At 40.0% G+C, this 25,355-nt stretch overlaps 1 protein-coding gene and 1 long non-coding RNA gene across 3 annotated transcripts in view; both read left to right on the top strand.

Moving 5' to 3' along the window:
* The window catches only part of AGK (acylglycerol kinase), a 97,454-nt gene that overhangs the window by 16,972 nt on the left and 55,127 nt on the right, over window positions 1-25,355 (top strand). For both annotated transcript variants that reach the window (XM_032275628.1, XM_032275629.1), the window contains exons 3-4: window positions 18,518-18,557; window positions 21,909-21,988. In XM_032275628.1, coding sequence (XP_032131519.1) covers window positions 18,518-18,557; window positions 21,909-21,988 — 120 coding nt within the window. The remainder of the gene's footprint in view (window positions 1-18,517; window positions 18,558-21,908; window positions 21,989-25,355) is intronic.
* Window positions 3,796-7,290, top strand: LOC116549915. Its single transcript, XR_004268151.1, has 2 exons — window positions 3,796-4,925; window positions 5,082-7,290. It is a non-coding gene; the product is annotated as an uncharacterized LOC116549915 (long non-coding RNA).

Here is a 25,355-nt window from a genome sequence, read left to right as displayed (position 1 = left end):
TGGGATTACAGGTGTGAGCCACCACGCCCAGCCATCCTACCTCCATTTTAGAATAAGCTTAGTAAAATGGCTTGTGTCCCGTCATTTGATTGAATCTGCTTTTGATGAGGTCATTAATGGCCTCTTGGTTGTTAAATTAAAGGGGTACTTTTCATGCTACATGTGATTTTCTTGGACCATATCCTTCTAGGTACGTTTAGATGTCTCCCTGCTTTGCTTGTCCCTTGAATGTTGGTGTCTGTCACGTTCCATTCTCATTCTACGCACTCTGTAAGGGTTCACAACCACACAGTTGTTTTCAGGTATGGTATATGGATTTTGGAGTCATCGTATTTTCCTAACCCAGATTCTGCTTCTCTTGACATTTTGTATGAATAGAAAACAAAATATTTTGGCAACAGATTTGTGAAAAATTGCATAATTTCTTTTTAGCTGTCCCTTTTTGATTACTGCTCTTAGTTTGTCTTTTGATGTCAGATATTATTTATTTGGAGGTTCTATTCCCTTTTTACTGTATTTATATTTTTTTCTCGATTGAGAATTCCACCCCATCTTTTTCTCCCTTCCCCCAAGTTTCAAAGAAAAAAAAAAAGTGTGATACTTTCCCCCTCTGCATGATTTCCCCACAGCAGGTTGCAGCAGTTGACAGGAGCAGAGGAGCAATTGAAGAGGAGAAAATGACCCTGTTTGCTGAAAGTAAAGATAGTTTAAGGATTGCTCATTCCTCTTCAACTGCTTTTACCAAGCTTTCTGGCTTCCCTGGGGAAGATTATGTTCCAGGTTGTTCAGTTTATCATGTCAGCAGTTTACCTGCAACAGTCTCTCACTCATTTCTGGCCCTTTTAGTAGCAAAGAGTCTGCTAATAAAAAGTAGCATAAGAAAGGAGGCAGTGTAGTATAAAAGTTGTCTCTGGAGTCAGAATTAGCTGATGGTTCCTAGCAGTGTGACCCTGTGCTCTCTAAGCCTTAGGTTCTTCATCTGTAAAATGGGGATAATGACAATATCTCATTGGGTCGCTGAAGGATTGATTAACTGATATAACTGGAAAGCTCTCAGCATCCTGTCTGTTAGAGACAAGGGTTCAATAAATGATAGTAATTGTGAGTAAGCTAGATATAATATATACCCAGCACTGTGGAAGTTAAAGCCAAGTGCTGCTGGTGACTGGGCAGTGACTTGAGAGACTACCTGTGGGACGGGAGATGCTGATCTGCCAGGTCGTCTAAGGTCTGAGCCTGTTATTTATTTAACTTTTCACATATAACAAGACAGTTTGGAAAAGTATGGTTTCAAGACTGACCCAACATAACTATATAAGAGGCCGGTCATATGTGGTTGAAAGCAGCAAGCTGTGTCAGAAGCCTTTTCCATCTGATTTGAGCTCCGATGGTTCCTGCATCACTGCGGACCTTGTCCTTGCTCTTCCCAGCCCTGGTCTGTCTCCCCATGATTTTGGCTGGTAAGCTTTGGCACAACTTCTCAACTAACTCTCTTGGCTGAGCAGTTAACAATAGCTCGGCCCCTGTTTGTTCTGGCACATGGTTCTCAGTTTGGCTCAGTGCGTCTGAGACCGGTTCTGCCACCCACGTTGGTCTGTGACCCAGGGCCATTTTTTTTTTTTTTTTTTTTTTTTGAGGTGGAGTTTCACTGTCTTGCCCAGGCTGGAGTGCAGTGGCATGATCTTGGCTCACTGCAACCTCCACCTATCAGGTTCAAGGGATTCTCCTGCCCTAGCCTCCTGAGTAGCTGGGACTACAGGCATGCACCACCATGTCTGGCTAATTTTTTAAAATATTTTTAGTAGAGACAGGGTTTCACCATGTTGGCCCGGCTGGTCTTGAACTCCTAACCTGAAGTGGTGATTTACCCGCCTTAGCCTCGCAAAGTGCTGGGATTACAGGTGTGAGCCACGGCGCCCAGCCTCTCCCATTTATTTCTATGGAGCATCTGGCTTCTCAACTTAGGATCCTGGTACCTTCCTGGAGATTTTTGAATCCCACAAACACATAAATTCCTTGACATTAAGCTTCAAAGCAAGTGTGCTCCTGTAGCAATGGTCCTGGTCCTTGTGTTTAAGGGTTTTAATTAATATTGGAGTTTTCTTTCTCCAAACATAGGAACATTAATTTCAGTTACTATATATTGGCTTTTCTAAGCATTGGTGCAAGCCATCTTTTAAGATCTATGGTGAAAAACAATTTCTTAGAAGTAGTAAAAATAAATGGTTATGAGCTTGCCTGAGGAGTGTGTTCAGTGTCATTCAATTATGTTGAGAACTTAGTAATAATGATAGGTCTGGCATGGTGGCTCATGCCTGTAGTGCCAGCACTTTAGGAGGCTGAGGCAGGTGGATCACTGGAGGTCAGGAGATCAAGACCATCCTGGCTAACATGGTGAAACCCCATCTCTACTAAAAATACAAAAATTAGCTGGGTGTGAGGGCATGCATCTGTAATCCCAGCTACTCAGGAGGCTGAGGCAGGAGAATTGCTTGAACTCAGGAGGCAGAGGCTGCAGTGAGCCAAGATTGCACCACTGCACTTCACCCTGGGTGATAGAATAAGACTCTGTCTCAAGAATAAATACATAAATAAATAAAATAGTAAATGACAGTAGCTAACAATCAGTGATTGCCATGTGTCAGGCACAATTCTGGGCACTTTACATTTATTAATTCATTTCATCTTCCTTATAACTCTATGAGACTGGGCGTGGTGGCTCACGCCTGTAATCCCAGGACTTTGGGAGGCCAAGGCTGGTGGATTACAAGGTAAGGAGTTCGAGACCAGCCTGGCCAACTTAATGAAATCCTGTCTCTACTAAAAATACAAAAAATTAGCTGGGCGTGGTGACAGGAGCCTGTAATCCCAGCTACTCGGGAGGCTGAAGCAGGAGAATCACTTGAACCTAGGAGGCGGAGATTGCAGCAGCCTGGGTGACGGTACGAGACTCCAACTCAAAAAAAAAAAAGAAAAAAAAGAAAAAAATCCTCTATTAGTTGGTTATTAATCTCATACTCATGTGAAATGAATAGCCCTATATAGATGAAGAAATTTAGGAGCAGCAAAATGAAGTAATTTGCTGGAGGTCACACAACTGGTATCAGAGCCATCGTGCAAAGCCAGATAGTCCTCATCCTAACCTCTCAAAATGGCCACTGTGTCTTAGGACCATGAGAGATACAAAGAACTGTAAGCTGAGATTACCTTCTATCATAATACCCATTTGGCATAAGAGAAATTGTTATACCATAGTGCTTCAGAGTGTGAGCTTCTGAGCCGGTGGGGTCTGGGTTTGTCTTGCCTTTTCCACTTTCTGGATATGTGCCTTGGGGCAGTTATTTAACCTGTTAAAGTTCACTTTTATTTACCTGTGCAATATGTCACAACATTATTGTGGCACTAATCACTGTTCCTGGCACATATTTAAAATAGTACCTATTTTTATTAGAGCTATATAAGTCAGTATATGCTATGTTCTGTTTGAGGGGTACAAAGTAAATGTTAAGGGTACCTAAAGAAAAAAAAATTTTTTTTAATTTGGCTGGGTGCAGTGGCTTACACCTGTAATCCTAGCACTTTGGAAGGCTGAGGTAGGCAGATCACGAGGTCAGGAGATCAAGACCATCCTGGGTAACATGGTGAAACCCCATCTCTACTAAAAATACAAAAACTTAGCATGGCATGGTGGTGCGTGCCTGTAGTCCCAGCTACTTGGGAGGCTGAGGCAGGAGAATTGCTTGAACCTGGGAGGTGGAGGTTGCAGTGAGGCGAGATTGTGCTGCTGCACTCCAGCCAGGGCGACAGCAAGACTCTGTCTCAAAAAACAAAAACAAAAACAAAACCTTTTTATTATGAAAATCTTAAGCATATAAAAATTAGAGAATAGTATAATGAGTCCCCAAGTAACATTACTCAGCTATAGAAGACATCAGCATTTCACTAATTTTGTTTCATATATGTCCTCTACTTTTTTTTTACTTAAGTATTTTAAGGTAAACCCAGATATTATATCATTTTACTCATAAATACTATAATGCCTTGCTTCAGTACGAAGGACTTAAAAAAATCAGTGTCATTATGATTATCATGAACTTGAAAAAAACAAAAATAATTCTTTTATAACAGTGTGTGTTTCTGTTTTTCTTATTGTCTCCAAATTGTTTTACAGTGCATTTTGTTCAAACCAATATCAAAATAAGTGTCTGCCTCTTAAGTCTCTTAAACTATAATTCCCCTTCTTTTGATAATAATTTACTTGTTTTAGAAACTAGGCCTACATTTGCCCTGTAGAATTTTTCATACCCTTGACTGGGCAGATAGCTTCTGCATAGTTGTGCAGAGCCATATGGGAGCCTGAGGGAAGAAGAAAAACCAGTGATACTGGCCCTGACTTTATTTAAAATCATGTTATTATATTCATCCTAATTTTTTTGCATTCATTTTGATTTAGGAAAATATGTATTAAAATATTTATGTCTGTTACCGTATTTTTTGTCACACCCTTAAATTTTGCACTTGGGGCAAGTGCCTCATTGCTTTGTTCTAGGTGCAGCCATGAGTTGCTTAATTTGTTCCTCTATCCCCCCTGTGTCTTGTCAGCTGGCAATTAGATCCACATTCTAGAGCTTTCCTGTTCGCAGTGTGGTCCAGCAGCATAAGGATCTACTGGAAGCTTCTTAGAAATACAGACTCTTAGGCCACATCCTGAACCTACTGAGTCACAATCTGCTTTTTAACCAGATCCCCAAATGATGTGTATGTTCATTGAAGTTTGAGAAGCACTGAGTGGAGGCATAATTAGATTCCAGTGCAGTTTATTTGGCAAGGATCTTATAGGCCTGTGGTGAATTCCTTACTTGTAAAACTTTAAGAGGCATGTAGTATCTGGGTCTCTTGTTATTGGTGATATCAAGATTGATACAGTAAAGGCTGGGCGCTGTGGCTCATGCCTGTAATCCTAGCACTTTGGGAGGCTGAGGTGGGTGGATCACCTGAGGTCAGGAGTTCAAGACCAGCCTGGCCATCATGGTGAAACCCCACCTTTATAAAAAATAATAATAATACATAAAAAAAGATAGATACAGTAGATTCAGATGTGATCATCTTGACCCATCCATGAGAAAGTTAGGATCACTTCTGAGAGTTCTGTAGAGTGAAATGCTTAGGAAAGGGGGCTCTAGAGCCCAATTTTATGGATTTGAATCTTGACTTTACACAGCAGTGTGACTCTAGATAGCTACTTAACTGCTCTGTGCTTCAATTCTCTACCTGTAAACTGGAGATAATAGTAGTACCCATTTCGTTGGGTTGTCATGCAGATTTTTTTTAGAATAATGCCTGGCACAAAGAAAGCCCTCAATCAGAAATAACACTTCTTTTCTTCTTTTGTCTTTTCCCTCCTTAACAGAGAATGCATCCTTACAAAGATATCATTTGAGTTGAGCCTTGCAGAATGAGTGGGACAGTGTTCCAGGTGATATTAGTTACTTAATTATAGGCAGAAAATGGAAATTCACTTCCTATTTTTGGAGAGTGGCAAAGAATTAGACTTGACTGTAAAGTTGCATGTTTTCTGGAGGATGGGGAAAATCTAGTTGATGGAAGGCTTTGGATATCGGAAGCCTGTAGTATTTGGGGAACAGTGAGAAATTTTAAGGGTAAGAGAATGTCATGAACAAAGTAGCACTCGAGAAGTTTAATGCAGCACCCCTGTGCAGGATACATTTGAAGGAAAAGAGTCTGAAGGTTAAGAGTGCATTTAAATAGTTTACACAAAAGGTAATAAAGGCCTAAGCCAGAGAGTTGGCAGTAGGAATGGAAGAACTAGTGGGTGGATATGAGACCGTGATAGTGTAATGAGCATGAGTGCCAAAGTCAGGGGGTGTGTCTGCTTTGGGTTTTGCTGCTTACTAGCTATGTGGCCTTTATCAAGTTACTTAACCACCTGAACCTCTGAGCCTTGGTTTTCTTATACGTGTAATGGGAATAATTACACCTGTTTGCCAGGTTAGTTGCAAGGATTAAATAGGTGTGTCAAGTGCCTGGTACTGTGCTCAGCTTATAGGTAGCCCTCAATAAATGTTAGTTATTATTACTAGGTAATTGACTGGGCATGTGATTGAAGGAGAGGAAAGTAGTAGAAATGATTCTTTAGCTTCAAGACTAGGATAATTGGTGATATAGAAATTGCAACATACTTGCACGGGAGAATTGGTTTAAGGAGGAGATATTATATTCTGTTTAGATATGTTGAGTTTGGGACCCTGACAGGATGTCCCGGGGAAATGTGTTGGATGCCGGGGTAAATTATGCATGGGCACACATGACTAGATTCATAGATTTGCCTTTGGTGCAGATTATGGTTTCAATAATGGTTTGTGCCCCGTTTTTCATTACCTCTGGGGTTTCTGACAAAGCAGATGTTTTACCTTGACATCAGTTCAGATTAGACTCTGACTTTGCAGTCAGTGGTCTGGGGCCTGGCTGCTTCATCCACAGCTGAAGGTAGGGAGGTTTTGTTCCCCCTTGTGGCTTTTCCTCATTTCAGATTGTGTTGACATTTTAAGAAAGCAGTTTGTTTTGCTTTTTAGCCATTTCAAAGTTTATCTTTTTCTCTCTGTGCACAGACTCATGCTGAAATTAGGGTGTTAATGGGTGCTATTTAAAGGAGCTCATTTATGGGCAATTAAATAACATGCCTGTCAGCCCAGATTTGATAGGGAATAGGGGAACCTTTTAAAATTTTATTTTAAGTACAATGAAGTTTAATTATATTTCCTTTTCTTTCAACTCTTTTGTTACGTTATCTAGAAAACAGATTTCTTCTTCTTTTTTTTTTTTTTAAATCTATATATTTATTTTGCTTCCTCTCCTGTCTTGGGAGTGGTGGGCTGAGATGGGTAGCCCGTATATTTAAGTTACATTCTGTATTTTAAGGGAGTTTTATATCAATGGTTTTAGATGTTCCAAGCATTACAGAAAGAATAATGTAGCTGATGCTAAAACTAGCCCCTCTGTAGGTAGTAACTGACATCTCAAACATTTCATGTCCCAGAACAGCAAAAAGACGACAGTAGTAGCAACTAACTTATGTGTTTAAAGGCCGGAAGTTTTCCTGATCTGTCATGTATCCTGGAACCCAAAGTAAATATCATTTCATGCACACTATTTATGGAGAACAACTTGTGGGGCAGAGGGACGCAGGGACTCTCTCATCCTATTCTTTCTTCTGGAGCATCCGTCAAGATCTCCATGCAATCTGTTTTCTCTTTCTCTCTCTCTCTTTTTTTTTTTTTTTAATGTAAATAGATTTGAGTACTTTATATGTAACTGAGTCTCAATATATATTTGTTTATAATTGTATGTGCAAATATGTAATGGCTGATGGCACAGGAAGAACCAGTATTTTGGTTGCCTAGTAAAGATAATGTTATGCAGTATATGGAAGAACAGTATATGGCATAAAGTATTTAAATTGGTGTGTTGGATGAAAGCAAATAAATTAAAAAGCAGAAAATGGAAGAAGTGACTGGACCATGAAAGAACGTCAGTGCTTAGCGAGAATTAGGGGTAGAAATCATTGAAAAATGGCTGGTGGTAGAAGCTCAGAGAAGGATGCCCATTAATGGCAGCTGGAGCTTTGCCTGATGGTGGTACCGTCTGGACTTAAGCATAAACATAGCAGCCGGTCAGAGGCAGAACTTTTTCCCCAGTGCCCACAGAACACAGCTGACTAACAAGAGCTCCTGTGAATATTAGGAACAGAAATTGATATCTCGTGGAGACCTGAGGCTGGGATAAGAGAATGCAAATAGGAAAATTTCATGTTCTAAGAGGAGAAAAAGTGAGCTATGAAGACAGGCTTCCTCTACTTCCATTTCTCTTGGCCAATAGAATGAAGGGATAAACCATAGGACCATCCTCTGGTTAATGAAACATTCTACAGAACAGACCAAAATGATTAGCTTTGTTATGTGAGAGAAGCCTCCAGGCGATGCCATTTTTCATTAAGTCATTTCCCATCCTGAACTGGAGAGGGAACTAATTGTGTGAAGAAAACCTGAGAAATTAGAAGGTACTTGAAGTGTTCACAAGTAGTAGCTTGTTCCACTTGAGTGCATATAAGTGTAGAATATATTGGTTGGGATTTGATAAGATGGGAAGATGTGATTTTGGGATTTCTATACTGTATTTCAGGGACTAAGAAAGAATAGGTACCTAAACTGGAGCTTCACTGCAGCCTTTAGCTGCTACTTTAGGTGAGACCGTCCCTTTGAGGGCAGAGGTAGAGTCTGACTAATACGTGTTGTTGAATTAATGAATTTCAGTGGGGTTAGGTTTACCTGGGCTTTTTCCTAAACCTACTTGCAGGAAAGAAAAATGGTAGTAATCACTACAGTGAAAAATCATAAATTGAGGCGACTGTAAGTGTGGCATTTGTCAGTACATGTGAAACAGTGGACAGCGCTCTATTGATTGCATTTTTGTCATTTGAGAGTGTCTGGAGAGAACAGAAGAAAGCAGAGTATTGAGGGGAAAATGCTGTGTTGGGAATCAGGAGACTTCAGCTCTAGGGCTAGCTAAGCCTTTTAGTAACTTCTAACAGTGGGCAAATCGCCTCGACAGATGCTTTTCCAGACTAGATCAATTAGTTATTTTCTGGGAGCTCTAAGGAGATGGCAGTGTGCTGCTTAAGTGAACATACCAGAATCACTTAGAGCTTAGAGACATGCGCTTATAGAATTACACGTGCTCTGTGTGTACGTGCGTGTGCGTGTTTGTGTTTGCCCAAATGAGAGTCATTGCTGTATTGAACTTCGTTACTAATGGGATATTGTCAAATATTTGTTTGAGGGGTTTCATGGTGTGTGGAGAGCACTAGATAATTTCTAAGGACTCTTCCAATCTGAAAAATTTAGGTTTCCAGGAAATGGAAATTGGGCTTGGATGCCTTTTACAAAGGCATTTTATTTTATTTTTTGGCCTGGCTGGTTGTAGGGCTTTCAAACTTTCACAAAAAAATTAAAATCAAAAAAATAAATATAGCAAAACCAGGGATTTTAGGCCTGAAAATTGCTGTAAATATTTGCAAGCCATGATTAAACAGTGGGCAAATTAATATCCCTGGGGTGAATCACAATCTCACGTAATGAGGTAAAACATTTTGGCAAAAGGCTGCTGAAGGATTGACTTTATTGAGACGCAAGATGCTGCAGCCCTGTCCTGGTTCATTCCTCGTTCCTTGGAATAGCTATTTTGTCCATGTAGATGCAGAGTTGAACAATGAACTTGCTAACTATGAACCTGACTTCCTCCCTTCTTTCCTTACTGCCTCCCCACCTCTTAGAGCAAAAATGCTCTTGGCTTGCTTTATATTAATACTGAATATGTTGATCCTTGCCTTGTTAAATATACCACTAACTAAAGAAATTTATTCAGAGGAGCCATTTGTAAACCAAAAATAAAATTCAAAGGCCTCCCCAACTCCCTCAACCATCTGAGTGGACTCCCTCCTCAGCCAGGGCACTCTAAAATTTAACCTGGAAGACTGGTTCGGTCCATGAAAGGAAGAGTAGGGGTTGGAGGGACAGGCCTCATTCTGACTCTCCAGCCATAATGTGAATTCCTAAGTCTGATAAGAAACATTACAATCCGATTTCTGTGAAGCCTGCTACCTGGAGGTTTCATCTGCATGATAAAACCTTGGTCGGCAACTGCTTACCTTAATCCAGACATTGCTTTCTACTGATAATACCCTTGCAACCAACTGCCAATCAGACTATGTTTAAATCTGCATATGACTTAGAACCACCCCCCCACCCATTCTGTGGTAGGACATTTTCTTAGTTCAGCTAAAGACAGGGTCCTTGTCACACGACCATGAAAAATTAGGCTAGCAGACAGTTTGATGGGTGAGAAAAATGGAATTTATTGGGCAAAAAGGAAAAAATAAAGGGAAACAGCGAGTCCTGCTACTATAGGCTTCCTGCCTCGGAGATTGAATTCCAGGTTCCACCTCGGAACAGGAGGGGCCGGCCTGTTCCCCCTGCAAACAGCAGGAACTTCTGGAGGCTCCACCCACTGTGTGCACTGGCCCAGTGCACAGGCCAGCTGGGGTTTCTCCGGGGACCACTGTATACGTGACTGTCTCAATTCAAGTTGTCTTGCCCTTCTAGATCAACTCCTCCAATGTAAATTTTTTTTTTCTTTTGAGACAGAGCCTACTCTGTCACCCAGGCTGGTGTTCAGTGCTGTGATCTCTGCTCACTGCAACCTCTCACGTTCAAGCAATTCTCCTGCATCAGCTTCCCAAGTAGCTGGGACTACAGGCACATGCCACCATGCCCAGCTAATTTTTTTGGAATTTTTAGTAGAGATGGGATTTTGTGATCTGGCTGCCTAGGCCCCAATGTAAATCTTAAATGTATTGATTGCTGTTATTATGTCTCCCTAAAATGTAGAAAAGCAAGCTGTACCCTGACCATTTGGGGCAGAAGTCCTCAGGACCTCCTGCATCCTTAACCTTGGCAAAAGAAACTTTCTAAATTGAGACCTGTCTAAGATATTTTGGGTTCACACATTGGACCACAAAATTCCTGAATGCAAGTTGGTATGCTTTTCACTAGTATAGGTGGCAGTGCTGTACATTTCTCCTTTGCATTTGATAGTAGAATTTTTCGCTGTTTTTCTTTTGCTAAACTTTTCGCTATCAGCAATGCAGATGTCGACATTTTAATGCCATATCCTCTGTGGCCCTTACTTTCTCTCAGCCTTCTAGGCACCCTAAGGGACATTGAAATGAAGACAGTCTCCACTTAATATATGGTTGTCAATAGGATTTCTTCCTGACGCTTTATACTTTCATGAGTTTAGGAAACTTCTTTGTTGCATTGGGCTTGGGAGAGGTAAGAAAATACAAGTTTCTTTGGTAGAGGTAGCACATCACAGTGTGGTTTGGCGAACAAGAAGACATAACCTTCTTTGGTTAAACAGGAGAAGACCCGACCAGTAGGCCCTAAAATCCTTTTTAAAATGGTTAACATTTTCACTGTTCCCTTGGTTTTCTGACCTGCCACGCTGCCTAAAATGGACCTTCAGTAGACCCAAAAGATCAAGCATTCTTTCTTAGAAAGAGTGCATTTCCTCCTGCTTTATCAGCTGTCTTTCTGTCAGAAAGGCAGAGATGGTCACTATTTTCTCATGTATGACAGAGGTTCACCGCAGCCATTATCTGTTTGGGTAGGGAGCCCGGGATATAGGGAGGGCTATGCAATGTACAGTGTAGAAAAGCTCCCTCCCTCTGCACACACCTCTAAGATATGTTTTTGTCTTTGCTTCCATTTCCGTTCCATTCCTATTGCTCCATGAGCAACCATGGGCACAGCCACTGGCAATATCATGATTAATTATTCTAGGAAGCCTGGATAAGTTGAAGTGGTTGTTATAAACATCTAAACTTGAAATCTATTTTGTTTAAAGCAAAAGCTGTGTTTGCATGCACCAAGGGAAAAGCTGGTGGTAGAAATGGCTGTACAATTTGCCTCTGGTCTGTAGAGGGAAATATTCATTTTGGGAAATAGGATGGATCAATGTGGTTTTTCTCTCTATGTAAAGTTGTTATTGGAATAACAACTTATCTTATTTTGCAGTCCTAAAGTAATAAAACATGGCTTGGGATAAATAGAGAGCATCCATTACCTATAGTAGCCGGCATGTTCTTATTCTTTTCAAGCCTCAGGCAGAGCGGCATCAGCAGATGTTTTTCATTTTCGAATCCAGAGCCTTCTAATTTCTTTCTGTCAAAGAACCCGCATTTTAATACTGAGCAGATCCGCAGGGACCCTTTTTGACATGACTGCATTTTGTAGCACCTCTTTTAAATCGTATTTAACTTCAGTTATCAGAAGACAGCATGGTGTCGTGGAAAGAACATGGGCTTAGAATTTATGTAGTGTCCTTTCTTTTTTGGTTGGCTTGAAAATGAGGTCTTCAGTTCACATTCAGATTCTTGAATCATTAGTAATCTGGAATTTTCTGATGACCACACTCAGAGTTCTTCAGCTACAGGGCCAGTTCCTGGTGCTTCCTGGTGTGTCAAAAGGAGCTCCCTGCTTAGCCTCTTTAGAGGGTACTCATTCTATTACACTCTACACACCCACACCCCACACACCCTGGGAGCTTCTTGATCTGGTAACGTTTTCACAATTTTGAATTGTTTGGTTTTTCATCCCATACTACACCATAATGACTCTTACTCTTGCCCTTTGGTGGTTGTCATGCTGGAGAAGTGTCCCCACTCATCTGTGCTTTCAGAATGCCAAATCTTCATACAAAGAATAACCTTCAGTTTCTTCTGCAGGACAAAGCCTGCCTGTCTGAGCACGGTGAGTCAATCTCTCCTGTTCAAACATTTGCCACTTATTTATTAAACAAGTATTTACCAAGTACCCTCTGTCTACGAGAGTGTGCTGTGGGCTGTGGATGAGAAAATGGTGAATTATCTATGATTTCGAGAAGTTTATCGTGTAGGAAGGAAGATAAGAAAAGCAGTTTTTGTGTGGTGAGGTAAGGGCATGCGTTTTATTGTGCTTGGCCTTTTTTAAAAAAGGAAAGGATAAAATGATGAAATCCTTGAAGATGTAAAGTTTGTTGTGTCTCTTACGAACAGCAAAACATGCAGTTTGCCAAGAACAGAAGCAGCTTTGAGGGAGAATGGTAGGCGATAAGGAAAACTTTTCCCTCAATTCTCTACCTGATTTTTCCTTTGATTTTTTTTTTCCCCCCCCCCCCCACCTTTGACTTTCAAATGCAGTACCCCTGTCACTTTATTTGAAGTACCCCTGTCACTTTATTTGAGATTCATTTGGTGGTCTCTGTCAACTGTCCCATGATCAAGGTATCTCTTCCTCCTACTTTCACCCTACTCATATAGATCATCATATCACTCCCATTTCTTCTATTAGCATATAGCCAAGACTGCTATACAGAACTTCAGACCTGCATTTCCAGCCGTCCCCTAGGCACTGCCACCTGTTCTCACCCCATGTCGGATAGACATACCAGAACTCAGCCCAGTTTTCTCCCTCTCACACCTGCGCTTTCTACTTCATTCCCTCTCTGAATGGCACTGCCTTCTACCGATTGCCTAATGCAGGATGTGGGCATCTTGTCTTTAATTCCCACCAGCCATCCCTCAAGTTTACCTCCTAAATATCTGCTGAATCTGTCCTCTTCTCTTTGTTGCCTCCGCCACAATCCTAGTTCCAGTCATCATCACTGACTGTCACTGAGGGAGCCCCTGAGGTTTCACTAGATTCTGTCTTACCTCTGACCAATGCCTTCTTCACACACTGCAGCCAGAATAATCCCTCCAAAATGTAAACCTAGTCACATCAATTCTCTTAAAACCCTTTAATGGCTCCTTATGGCCCTTAGGATAAAATCCACATTCCTTAAATAGCTTAAAATGTCCTTAGTGACCTGGCCTTTACCTGGCTCCTCCCATGGCACACTGCCTCCAGCTGTCCCCAATGACTTTCTCCTTCCTAAATTGGTCATGTTCTAGCACTTGCGGGCTTTAACATGCTGTTTCTCTTGCCTAGATTCTACTCCCATTTTTGCCTGGCTACTTTTTATTTTTCCCCTAGAGCTTGGCTTCAATGTCACATCCTGTAAAAAGCCTCTAATTCTTTCAAAACTAGGTTAGATGCCTCCATTATGTGCCCCTTTTATGGAGTACATAAAAGTGAAATTGCATCATGATTGCCTGTTGAATTGTCTTTGTTCCCTACTAAACTATAAACTTTACTAGGACAGGGAATGTTGGGCATATTCACCAGCGTGTCCAAGACACCTAGCACAGTGCCTGGCCTATTATTTATCAAGAAACACATCTTTTACTATGCCACTGCTATTTACCAAGAGCTGTTCTTCTTTGCCGCTTGATCCTACGCTGCTTTAGGGCAGGACCAAATCCTATTTGTGTGCCATAGGCAGCACTTTGTGTTAAATGAGTTTGTTTCATCAACTACCTTCAGAAGCATTATTGCACCTGATCTTTTAAAAAAATATATGAGTATACATTAAAAAATTTATATTAGATGAGACTATGCAATTAATTTCCAAAATGTGCTATAAAACATACAACTGAGTGAGTAATTGCCCATGGAGTATCATCTGAAGTTTAGAAGAAAAAGCACTAAAGCATTTGCTTAGGGCCAGGTGGGCATGGGTCTAAATTCAAACTCTACTGTTAGCAGAAAGGGGAACCAATCCAGACTGCCAGAGAGGGTTCTTGGATCTTGCACAAGAAAGAATTTAGGGCAACTTCACAAGTAAAGTGAATGCAAATTTATTAAGAAAGTAGGCTGGGCATGGTGGCTGCTCACGCCTGTAATCCCAGCACTTTGAGAGGCTAAGGCAGGCAGATCACAAGGGTCAGAAGTTTGAGACCAGTCTGGCCAACATGGTGAAACCCCCATCTCTACTAAAAATACCTAAATTAGCTGGGTGTGGTGGTACACACCTATAATCCCAGCTACTCAGGAGGCTGAGGCAGGAGAATCACCTGAATGCAGGCAGTGGAGGTTGCAGTGAGCTGAGACAGTGCCATTGCACTCCAGCCTGCAGGGGGCAGAGTGAGACTTTGCTTCAGGGGGAAAAAGAGGAAAGGAATAAAACAATGACCGCTCTATAGGCAGAGCAGCAGCATGGACCACTCAGTTGCTTATACTTATTGTTACTTCTTCATTATATGCTAAATAAAAGTTGGATTATTCACGAGTTTTCTCAGAAAGGGGTGGGCAATTCCCAGAACTGAGGGTTCCTCCCCTTTTTACACCATATAGAGTAACTTCCTGATGTTGCCATGGCATTTGTAAACTGTCATGGTGCTGGTGGGAGTGTCTTTTTGCATGCTAATACATTATAATTAGCATATATTGGGCAATGAGGGCACCAGAGGTCACTGTTGCAGTCTTGGTTTTGGTGAATTTTGACCGGCTTCTTTTTGCAGTCTGTTTTATGCGTAAGGTCTTTAGGACCTCTATATGCTGCCCTCCTATCTCATCCTGTGACTTAGAATGCCTAACCTCTTGGGAATGCAGCCCAGTAGGTCTCAGCCTCTTTTTACCCAGCCCCTACTCAAGATGGAGTAGCTCTGGTTCAAACGCTTCTGACGCTAGCACTTAGTAACTCTGTGTTTTTGGACATGTCACTTTCCTTCTCTGAGTCTTGGTTTCCTGATCTGTAAAATGAGAATATTTTATATACCTAATAATGCCCACCTTGCAAGGCTTTACAAAGATTAAAGCTTTATGAAAATAACTGCCATAGTACCTGGTACAAGGTAGTTGCTCTATGAATGTTAAGTTTCATCTTTGATTCTGACAATGGTGACATTACTGAAACATTTTTGGATTTCTTTGTTGAGATACTTTTCAGAGCTTGCTATAGATCATCAGACTATCTCAATGGGAGAAATCTTTTATCTTTGAGAATGTGTTTGATTTTTAGGAATAGTTGGGTTCAGAGAGCAAGATCAAGATGTTTAATACCATTTTTGATATTAAGCAAAGCTACGTATGATCATAATGAGATTTTTCTTTTGTAATATCAAAACTGGTACGTATTCTGGCACTCTCACAGGTGGCATTGACAGGATATTCCATTTGGCACATTAAATTCAAGGAATTAACTATCAAAATCTTTTGATTTTGAATAGCATTCTGATAAATTAAGCAGAATTTATAAACTCAGGGAGCTGAAATCTTTAATAATACATTTAATCACAAGCTAACAATCAGAACTTTACTTCTGGCAACAAAGAACTTAGGGAAAAAAATGATCTTACTCATTTTAGGTGCTACCTAAAGTGCTACCCCATATTCTTGTGCATAGTGGGGGCTATTGTCTTTTTAGCTAGGTCCATGGAAATCAGTGTGGCTGAGCTGTGGCAAGGGTGATGTTCTTTTCTAATGACCCAGAGGAGCCTGTTGCCTTTCAGAGATCTGTCCCGCGTGGTAGAGGAGGAGCCGGGACATGGGCAGGATATAGAGATGGGATTGCAGCTTTTACAGAAGCATAGGGGGCTTGTGCAGAAAAATTCATAGGGCGAGTTTATAGGAGAGATTGGACACACAAGGTTATCAGTCTGCTAAAGGAAAGCAGTGGCCGCAGGAGCACAGTTGGGAGAGGCTGGAAGCTGCATTCCCAGGGCCCTGTGCAACCTGGACTGGGGGTCAGCACAGTACAGGGGGAGGGCCAGTGACAATGCCCAGGTTACTATGAGGAACCTCGTATTATTTTGTTATCCAGAGGTTACTGTGGGTTCATTGTTTTGCCTCTTCATTGTATATAAGGTCATAAATGCAAATTATTGAGTAAGTTATAAGGAGTTAGTGACATGTTAATTATTTTCAAGATATTTTGCTAGTTCGCACCCTTAATTTACTTCATCTTCTAGTATATTTTTGTTGTTGTTACTGATGTTAGCACGATTCAGTGAGAGCATTTGATGGGGAGGGACGCAAGAAGAAAAGTAAAACATGAATATGTGTTATTTTCTGTGGGGAGTCATATAAAAAAACCATGAATATTTGTGAATCCTGGGTGTGAGGGAGAGAAGGTTGCACAATGCCCTTTGCCACCTGGGCACAGGGGAGCAGAGTCACTTCAGCCAATGGGCCTGGGCTGACTTGTGCTGGATTTCACAAGGGATGAGTCTCCTGAAAATGTTTGTTATCGAACAGCATCAGCTTTTGGGGTATTGATGTCATTATAATTTCAGTAAAATATGGTTCTTTGGTTTTTTGTTTTATTTTGTTTTGTTTTTTGAGACAGAGTCTCACTCTGTAGCCCAGGCTGGCGCGCAGTGGCACGATCTCGGCTCACCGCAATCTCCGTCTTCCAGGTTCGAGGGATTCTTCTGCCTCAGCCTTTTGAGTAGTTGGGATTACAGGCATGCGCCAGGCTAATTTTGTATTTTTAGTAGACATGGGGCCTCACCATGTTGGCCAGGCTGGTCACGAACTCCTGACCTTAAGTGATCTGCCTGCCTCAGCCTCCCAAAGTGTTAAGATCACAGGCATGAGCCACCATGTCTGGCTGGTTCTTAGGTTTTAGAGTCACAGAATCAATACTTCCCTGTGGATAATGTTCTCTTAGTGAAGCCGCCTGCTTTGTGGAATTCAGGGGCTGTTCTGCAGCCTGGTTATGGAATCACTGAGCCAGCAGCCTTTGACAGCAACTCTGGCAAAAAGCAAAGCTTACTTATTCCTTTTCATTCACTGTAAATGTCAAAATCCCATTTGAATTACTGTGAAAATGCAAAATTTAAAATTTTCAATTTTTTTTTAAAAAGTCTAGAAAGAATACAAACAAAATTACCTTTTTTTTTTTTTTAGGTTTTCTTATAAATTGGTTATTGTTCATCTTTTCTAGGTATTTGATTTCTTTACTGTTGTTAACCAAGTTGAACTTACTATCTTAGCAATGTCAGCAATGTGCATTAGCACAAACTCTTAGATGAAGATTCTGGAGCCCGTAGGTGACTGGAGCCATTTAAAGTGCTTTTATGGTATAAACATATTTTAGAGACCTTGATGTTAAATAGGTGATCATATTCTGACACAATGCTTTCATTTTTGGAAGCTAAAATTTTGCCTTATGACAAAATTGTCCGTTTATGATCTTATTTAGTGTCTGACGGTGATTTAAAAAAACAAGTGATTTAGATAAAACAGTAGAAAAAAACTAAACATCAAATTTACTTGTGGCAAATGACCTAATTTCCACTGGGTAAGAAAAATGCAGGATATGTATGTTAGTTTTCTATTGTTACCTTAACAAATTACCACAAACTTAGTGGTTCACAGATTCTTGTCTTGCGTTCTGTGAATTGGGAGTCCAAAACAGCTCTCACTGGGCTAAGACAGTGTGGCAGGGGCTGTGTTCCTTCTGGAGGCTCTAGCGGAGAATTGTTTTGCTTTCCTGCTTCTGGAGGCTACCACATTCCTTGACTCGCTTCAGCGCCCTCTTCCACCTTCAGAGGTGGCAAGGTTGTATTTTTCTGACCATTCTTCCATAATCACATCTGCCTCTGATCACAATTGGGAAACTTTCTCTGTTTTGGGGCCTTTGTGGTTAGGTTGGGTCCGTCTGGATGATCCAGGACAGTCTCCCCATCTCAGGTCCCTAAATTTAATCATGTCCATAAAAATCCCTTTTCCCATGTAAAGTAGCATATCCTCAAGTTCTGAGGATTAGGATGTGGAAAATTTGGGGGAATGGGGCATTATTCTGGTTACCATAATATGAAAATATTTAATACAAACTTTTATTCAGAGGATGTATTTTTCAAATGTCCCCATAACTTGTTATCAGGTTTTTAGGAAACTTTCACTCGGGTGTTTTTAGAGAAGAGGTGTATATATTAAAAAATTTTAAAACTCACAGATTTGGTTTGGATCATAATCTACTAAAGCTAATGATTATTCTCTTTTGCTTACTTTGATAGTGATAACCTGCTTAGGAGAGCAGCCTGTCAAGAAGCTCAGGTAATACTATTTAATGTGATAAAATTAAACCCCTCCTTATCTTCATTGTGCAGAAAAGCTGAGCTCTTTAGGGGACTTTCAGTGTCTTGCATCTGTGCAGTTTGGCTGTTTTTTTAGCACTATCAGGATGAATCATGCTGGGAGCCAACTCTGAGTAGAACTCCAGGAAGTTAACCATCTGGCAAAGAGCAGTTCTGACGCCCACCCCTGTAGACTGTTTGTTTCTGGATTGGTCCCAAGAACACAGAGCTGGACTGGTAGAAGCTCTGGGAATTTGTTTGTGTCTGCAGTTGTCTTTGTAGATCTGGCTAACCCTTGAATCATTCCTGATCTGAATAACCCCCAAGTATATCAGTTCAGAACAAGTGTTACCTCTAAAAGTCCAATCTTCTTAAAATTGTTGATTTGTATTTTTAAAGCCTATCTCCAGGCTCAACTGAGCCATATCGTGTGCACTCTTATCCTAATTCCATGAGATTTTACTTAAATGTTCACTTATATGGCTAATTAATTATAGCTGGATTATAAATCCTTTCAAATTTAAGACCCCCATTTTTGTCCCCCATTGCAAAAATGTACATTCTGCTTTGCAGTTGAAATTCTGTGACTGAGTTGCCTTTTTGTTTTGTATCATTTGAACTTATGATGTCAGAAATACCAAAATAGAAACATGAAAATCAAAAGCGGCAAAGATATGAAGCATTTAGTAGAAGTAAGTGGCAGACCTCCTGTTTGTTTCTGAAATGTTTTCATGGATGACAGTGACAATAGATGCTATAAATTAATTCCTCTCTTTAGCAATTGTTATCTAGCTGTTCTAAATCTGTGTTTTAAGAATTTGATTACTTTTTTGTTTAAATGTGTTATCTCTCATATGGCTCTAAGTTGTTTTAGAAATCAGTTCAAATAAACTTTAATATTAAATTAAAGGTGATCCCTGTCCCAAGCCAGTCATTACCAACTGGAAAATCCTCCTGGGAGGGAAACCCGTTCTTTCTCTCTTTAAGGAAGAGTAGGCCTGTGTGATTGTAGGACCCTCCCTTTCTTGTTGAAGGCAAATGCTTCCACCTCTGTTCTGAGTTCTGTCTCCTCATACTTTTTCAGAGATGATGTTCCTTTAGTGATTTTCTCCTTCTCCTCTATTTCTTTCTTTCTGCTATTCTAATTCTCCACTTCCCCCACATATTAAATTCCTTCCATATCACAAATGGAAGTGGATTTGCCCTTAAAGCCTCTGCTGGCTAATTTTCCTATCTGTGTTCTTCCCTTAACAGTCAAATTCTTAAAAAAATATGATTTTTAAAAACAAATCTCACATGAACTTAACGTAGTCTCGTGTAAACTCCTTAGCCTACTGAATCTGAGACTTGAGTTGCAAGTAGGTACAAACTTTAGACGCTAAGAAATCAGGGCAAGGAGGAATAATCTTACTAGCATAGGTATGGAGTCTGGTAGGCAAGAGAGCCTGGTTAGTGATGTCGTTTCTGCCTGATTCCAGAAATAGTATAGATAGAAAAAGAAAGAATTACAATATTTGGAGATTTAACAGCAAAACATTAAGGTCTAAGTAAGAATGAAAACAGAATAGAAATTATAATATACCAGAAACTTCTTACAAAGATACAGCCTTTTTCTCTGCTTCAGAAAAAAAAATTAATTTTGTTTTTAAAGCAAGCAATAGACAATGGTAAGAAAGGCTCCAAAATGAACTGTCAGGGAGGTGGCAGATTTAGAGTAAGTTATTCAATAAAAAATCTTTGCGGCTGGGCACAGTGGCTCATGCTTATAATCCCAGCACTTTGGGAGGCCAAGGAGGGTGAATCACAAAGTCAGGAGTTAGGATCAGTCTGGCCAAGATGGTGAAACCCCGCATCTACTAAAAATATAAAAAAACTAGCTGGGCACAGTGGTGGGCACATGTAATCCCTTCTACTCAGGAGGCTGAGGGAGGAGAATCACTTGAACCAGGAGGCAGAGGTTGCAGTGAGCCAAGATCCAGCCTGGGTGACAGAGAGAGACTCCATCTCAAAAAAAAAAAAAAAAAAAAACTTTGCATAATCTTTTTTCCTCCTGTCTTTACTTTGTACTTCCATACTAGAATTCTGCTTTCTTGGCCCAGACCTGCTCTCACCTTTGAAGACCCCAATTTTTGCCCATTTTGGTACTTTCGTTTTCTTATTCTTTTTTTTTTTTTTTTTTGAGACGGAGTTTCGCTCTTGTTACCCAGGCTGGAGTGCAATGGCGTGATCTCGGCTCACCGCAACCTCCACCTCCTGGGTTCAGGCAATTCTCCTGCCTCAGCCTCCTGAGTAGCCGGGACTACAGGCACACGCCACCATGCCCAGCTAATTTTTTGTAGTTTTAGTAGAGACGGGGTTTCACCATGTTGACCAGGATGGTCTCGATCTCTTGACCTCGTGATCCACCCGCCTCAGCCTCCCAAAGTGCTGGGATTACAGGCGTGAGCCACCGCGCCTGGCTCTTATTCTTTTTGTTGACCATCGTTTCCAATTCAGACATAGTAACAAGAGTTCCCATTCATTTCTCATTTGGACTCCTCACATCTAGTCCTCTGCCTCTTAATTCTCATCCTTGATCCTCTCTTTAGAGCTTAGAGAGTAAAAGTTTTGGCTTTGGAATTAGAAGATGTATATTCCAGGCTTGTAATTTATCAACTCTGTAACTTTCAGGAACTTAATCTTCCTGATTCTGGACATTCTAATCTGGAAAACTAAGATTATTTCATACCACCTTGGTTTCTGAGCACTAAGAATAATGTGTGTAAAAAATGTCAAATAAAAGGTGCTTGGTATATATTAGTTACATTTCTTTTCCCCTGCCAGTTGCTGCTATTCAGTTATCATACAGGGTTGCAAAGAAGAGAAGGCAAATAGAGTGTTAGGTTTATTTTGTATGTGTATAAATACATGACGATTAACTGGTAACACAAAGATTCCTCATGAACAAGTTTTAGTGATGAGTTGGAGAGAATATTGTACTCTGAAAACTAAAGACACGAAGATTAAGCTTCTCTCCTGACAGACAATGGCCTTACTAATTATATGTTTATAATAAACCTAGCCATATCTTATACAGAAAATAAATATTTGCCTCTAGTAGATAAAGCAGGATTTTTTATTCCAATACAAAATAGAGCTTATTGTCATTAAATAATGCTACTTTTTTGTTGTTGTTGATAGTGTTTTTGTTAATATGAGATCATGAAAGAACATTTTTCCCCCAAGGGAAGATACCATATGTGCTGTAAGTAAATTTTTTTGGAATGAAAGAATACATGTGACATTAAAATAACTGAACTTTTACTGAAAACTTTGCTTTTTTCTTTTTTAGGTGTTTGGCAATCAGCTCATTCCTCCCAATGCACAAGTGAAGAAAGCAACTGTTTTTCTCAATCCTGCAGCTTGCAAAGGGTAGTTCCGTTTGTGACTTGTTAGATACTTGGTTTTTCAAAGGGGGAAAGACATCACAGACTATCAGGCAGCTAGTGAGATAATGTGGAATTGGAAGAGCTAGGTTTAGTACTCTTCTAGCAATAGGATTCATTTGTAATGTAGAAATAACAGTTAAATGAGAAATAACTATAAAGCTAATGGATGCTTAGCAAACTTGTCTCATTGAAGCTTAATAATCATTCCAGGATTAACACCTACAAAGATGTCTTATTTGCTTGGAAGTAGTCCCCCCGGGAGTGACTGCTATACTGCTGGGGTGTAAATCATTAGGCCATCTTTGTCCACAGGATGTTCAGAGATGGCCAAGAATACTGCGGGCTTGGGAGATCAGAAACGTTCTTTCCAAAAGGGATGATCCTTGAGCTAGGCCCGAGAGGAAGCAGGCAGGAGAAGGCCACTCATTCTCAACCGAGGAAATGGTCCATGGGGCAGGGGCCTGGAGACAGGAGTGACCTAGTTATGGCTTTGTTATGACACAGGACAGTCTGTAACTGGTCTGGCTGGCCTGGGAAGGTCAGGTGAGGAAATTGTGGGAATTAAGGTGTGAAGAATAGTTGAGAGTGGGTATATAATGATTTGATCATGGCAGTTTGTTGATTATATGAATGAACCACACTAAAAGGCGGGGAGGCTATATGCAGGGGTGGGGAGTGGGTGTGTGGGGACTCAAAGTCTGTTAAGAAAAAATAAATAGGCAAAACATTTTTTTTTACAATGTTAGATGCAACTGTCATTCAGTTGGAAACGTGAATACGAAGACCTTGATGGCTTTAGAATAAGTAATTAATAATTTATTTTGAAAAAATAGAATTAAAGGATTTAGTGTTAAAAAATAATATCTTTTAATGTCCCTAATGTCCAGAACAATTCTTTTTTGCTTTTTGGGAATCAGAAAATTAGTAATTTGGGTGCAGTGGCTCATGCATATAATCACAGCGCTTTGGGAGCCCGAGGTGGGCAGATCACTTGAGCCCAGGAGTTTGAGACCAGCCTGGGTAACGTGGTGAAACTCTGTCTCTACAAAAATAGAAAAATTAGCTGGAAAAAATTCAAAAATTAGCCAGATGTTGTAGCATTTACCTGTATTTGTAGCTATTAGGGAGGTTGAGGTGGGAAGATCACCTAAGCCTGGGAGGTCGAGGCTGCAGTGAGCCATGATTGCACAACTGCAGTCTAGCCTGGGCGATAGAGTGAGACCCTGTCTCCAAAAAAAAAAAGGAAATTAGTAGATATGTACTAAATTGGATTCTATAAGATCGAAGTTAAATGACATTAAGGGAATAAGAACAACAACAAGAAGCTTTGGGCTGGATTATAAGTGATAAGCATAATATTGTCGAGTAAAACACAGGGTATCTGACATCAGTTTTTCTGTTCATTTCTTGGGAGGCAGTGTGTGTGACTTCATAGACAGGAGGACACATCCTGCTTTATTTCTTTGTAATTCAGCTGTTTAATTCGGATTGTCTAAACAGACTATTCTGCCTAACTGAATCATATCTACTGGGTTTTGTTAGAGCAGCTTCCCTCCCCCATAAATATATCAGTGATAATGCTTATTGATCATTTTTGTTTAATATCAATACTAAATCATACCAACAAATCAACAAGTCCTAATATAACACAGTCAAAATACCCAAGATAATTAAATTGTCAATGGTGGCCTGTGGCTGAAGATAACAGAGAACTCAGCATGGGTATGGGAGTTTGAGGAATCTGGTCTGTTTACTGTGTTGCTGCTTACTAGCCCTGTTATATTGTGGGAGTTAATTTACTTCTGAAATCCCCAATTTACTCATCTGTAAAATCAGAAAGTCAAAAGTACATACTTTAAAAATGATTATGTGGAATAGGGAACTTTGGAATTAAATGAGATAATGCTTATTAGGCACTATTTCCATTTCATAAACTGCTCAATTGTTACTCTTTACCATGGGCTAGTTTTAGAGACCTAATAAATTAACAACTTGCTAATTTCTGATGAAACTTATGCCAATTTGTTTAAGCAATAACCAGTTATTTTGAATTCCTGCTTCTAAGAAGTATCTACATTTTTAAAATTAATAAGCACATTTTTACAAGCAATTTTAGGTTCTTTTTACATGTAAATGTATTTGCATTTTTAAAAGTAGATTCTTGTGTAGAACTATAATACCTTTATATAAAGGTAAGCTAAAATACTGCCATTGAAGGAAAGTCTCTTCTTAAGGCGTTGTCCCCTTTAACAAGGTGAATCCCTGCGTGCTTCTAGGAAAGCCTGGCATCCCTTTTTTTTTTTTTTTTTTAAAGCTTTCACTATTTAATTGCACTATTTTTGTCATCATGGCTCTGCCCTGACACATAATTTATAATTTATCATGCAGCTATTTCATTATGTAGTACTTGCTTAAAACTATATAAGAGCTTTAAGAAATAAGATAACTGTGTGTTTAGCATTAATAAATAATACATAAAAGAGTAATTATTTTTTGTGTGTGCCTGAGCCTGGAAGTTGCTGTAAGTACCTAAGGTTTTTATTTAGCCTTGGTGCTATCTCGCCCTTAATTATATAATAAATAATGTATTTCTTACTAGTAACACTTGCATTTCAATCTTTTTTATAGAACATTAGAAGGAAAAAAGTCTTCACCTTTATTTTAGAGGTTTTCTGAACTTAGAACATCATACAAAGATGTGAATAAAGACCCAAATGTTCTAACCTGATTTCTTAAACTAACTCAGCAGAGGTCACAGATTTGTGATTTATATGGTAGATTGAGACTTCTTCATAATTTTGCTTTTAGGAAATAGATCTGATCCACTTCCAACTGATCCTTTCATATCAATCTAGTAATGAAAGCAACCCTGGAAGGAGAACTGTTTGCAGTATCACTAGCTCAGCCCTTTAATGTTGGGTTAACTCCAGAAATGGTGAGCTGGAAAGGAGAAATTTTCATTCACCATTTTATGTTCGTTCTAATAATCATTCAGAGCAGTAGACAGGTAGAATATATATATAATTTGCTTATTATACGCTCAGAGAGGTTTTTGGAGTCTCGCTCTGTTGCCCAAGCTGGAGTGCAGCAGTGTGATCTCGGCTCACTGCAACCTTCGCCTCTTGGGTTCAAGCGATTCTCCTGCCTCAGCCACCCAAATAGCTGAGACTACAGGCATGTACTACCACACCTGGCTAATTTTTTGTATTTTTAGTGGAGACAGGGTTTCACTATGTTAGCCAGTATGGTCTTGATCTCCTGACCTAAGCCTCCCAAAGTGCTGGGATTACAGGCGTGAGCCACTGCTCCTGGCCCATTTGAAATATTCTTTTTTTTTTTTTTTTTTTTTT

This window comes from Sapajus apella, unplaced genomic scaffold (assembly GCF_009761245.1).
Source record: "Sapajus apella isolate SASKATOON/1434 unplaced genomic scaffold, GSC_monkey_1.0 scaffold7, whole genome shotgun sequence".
Lineage (NCBI taxonomy): Eukaryota > Metazoa > Chordata > Mammalia > Primates > Cebidae > Sapajus > Sapajus apella.
Note: the sequence above shows the minus strand (reverse complement) of the source record. Positions and strands in the feature narration are given on the sequence as shown.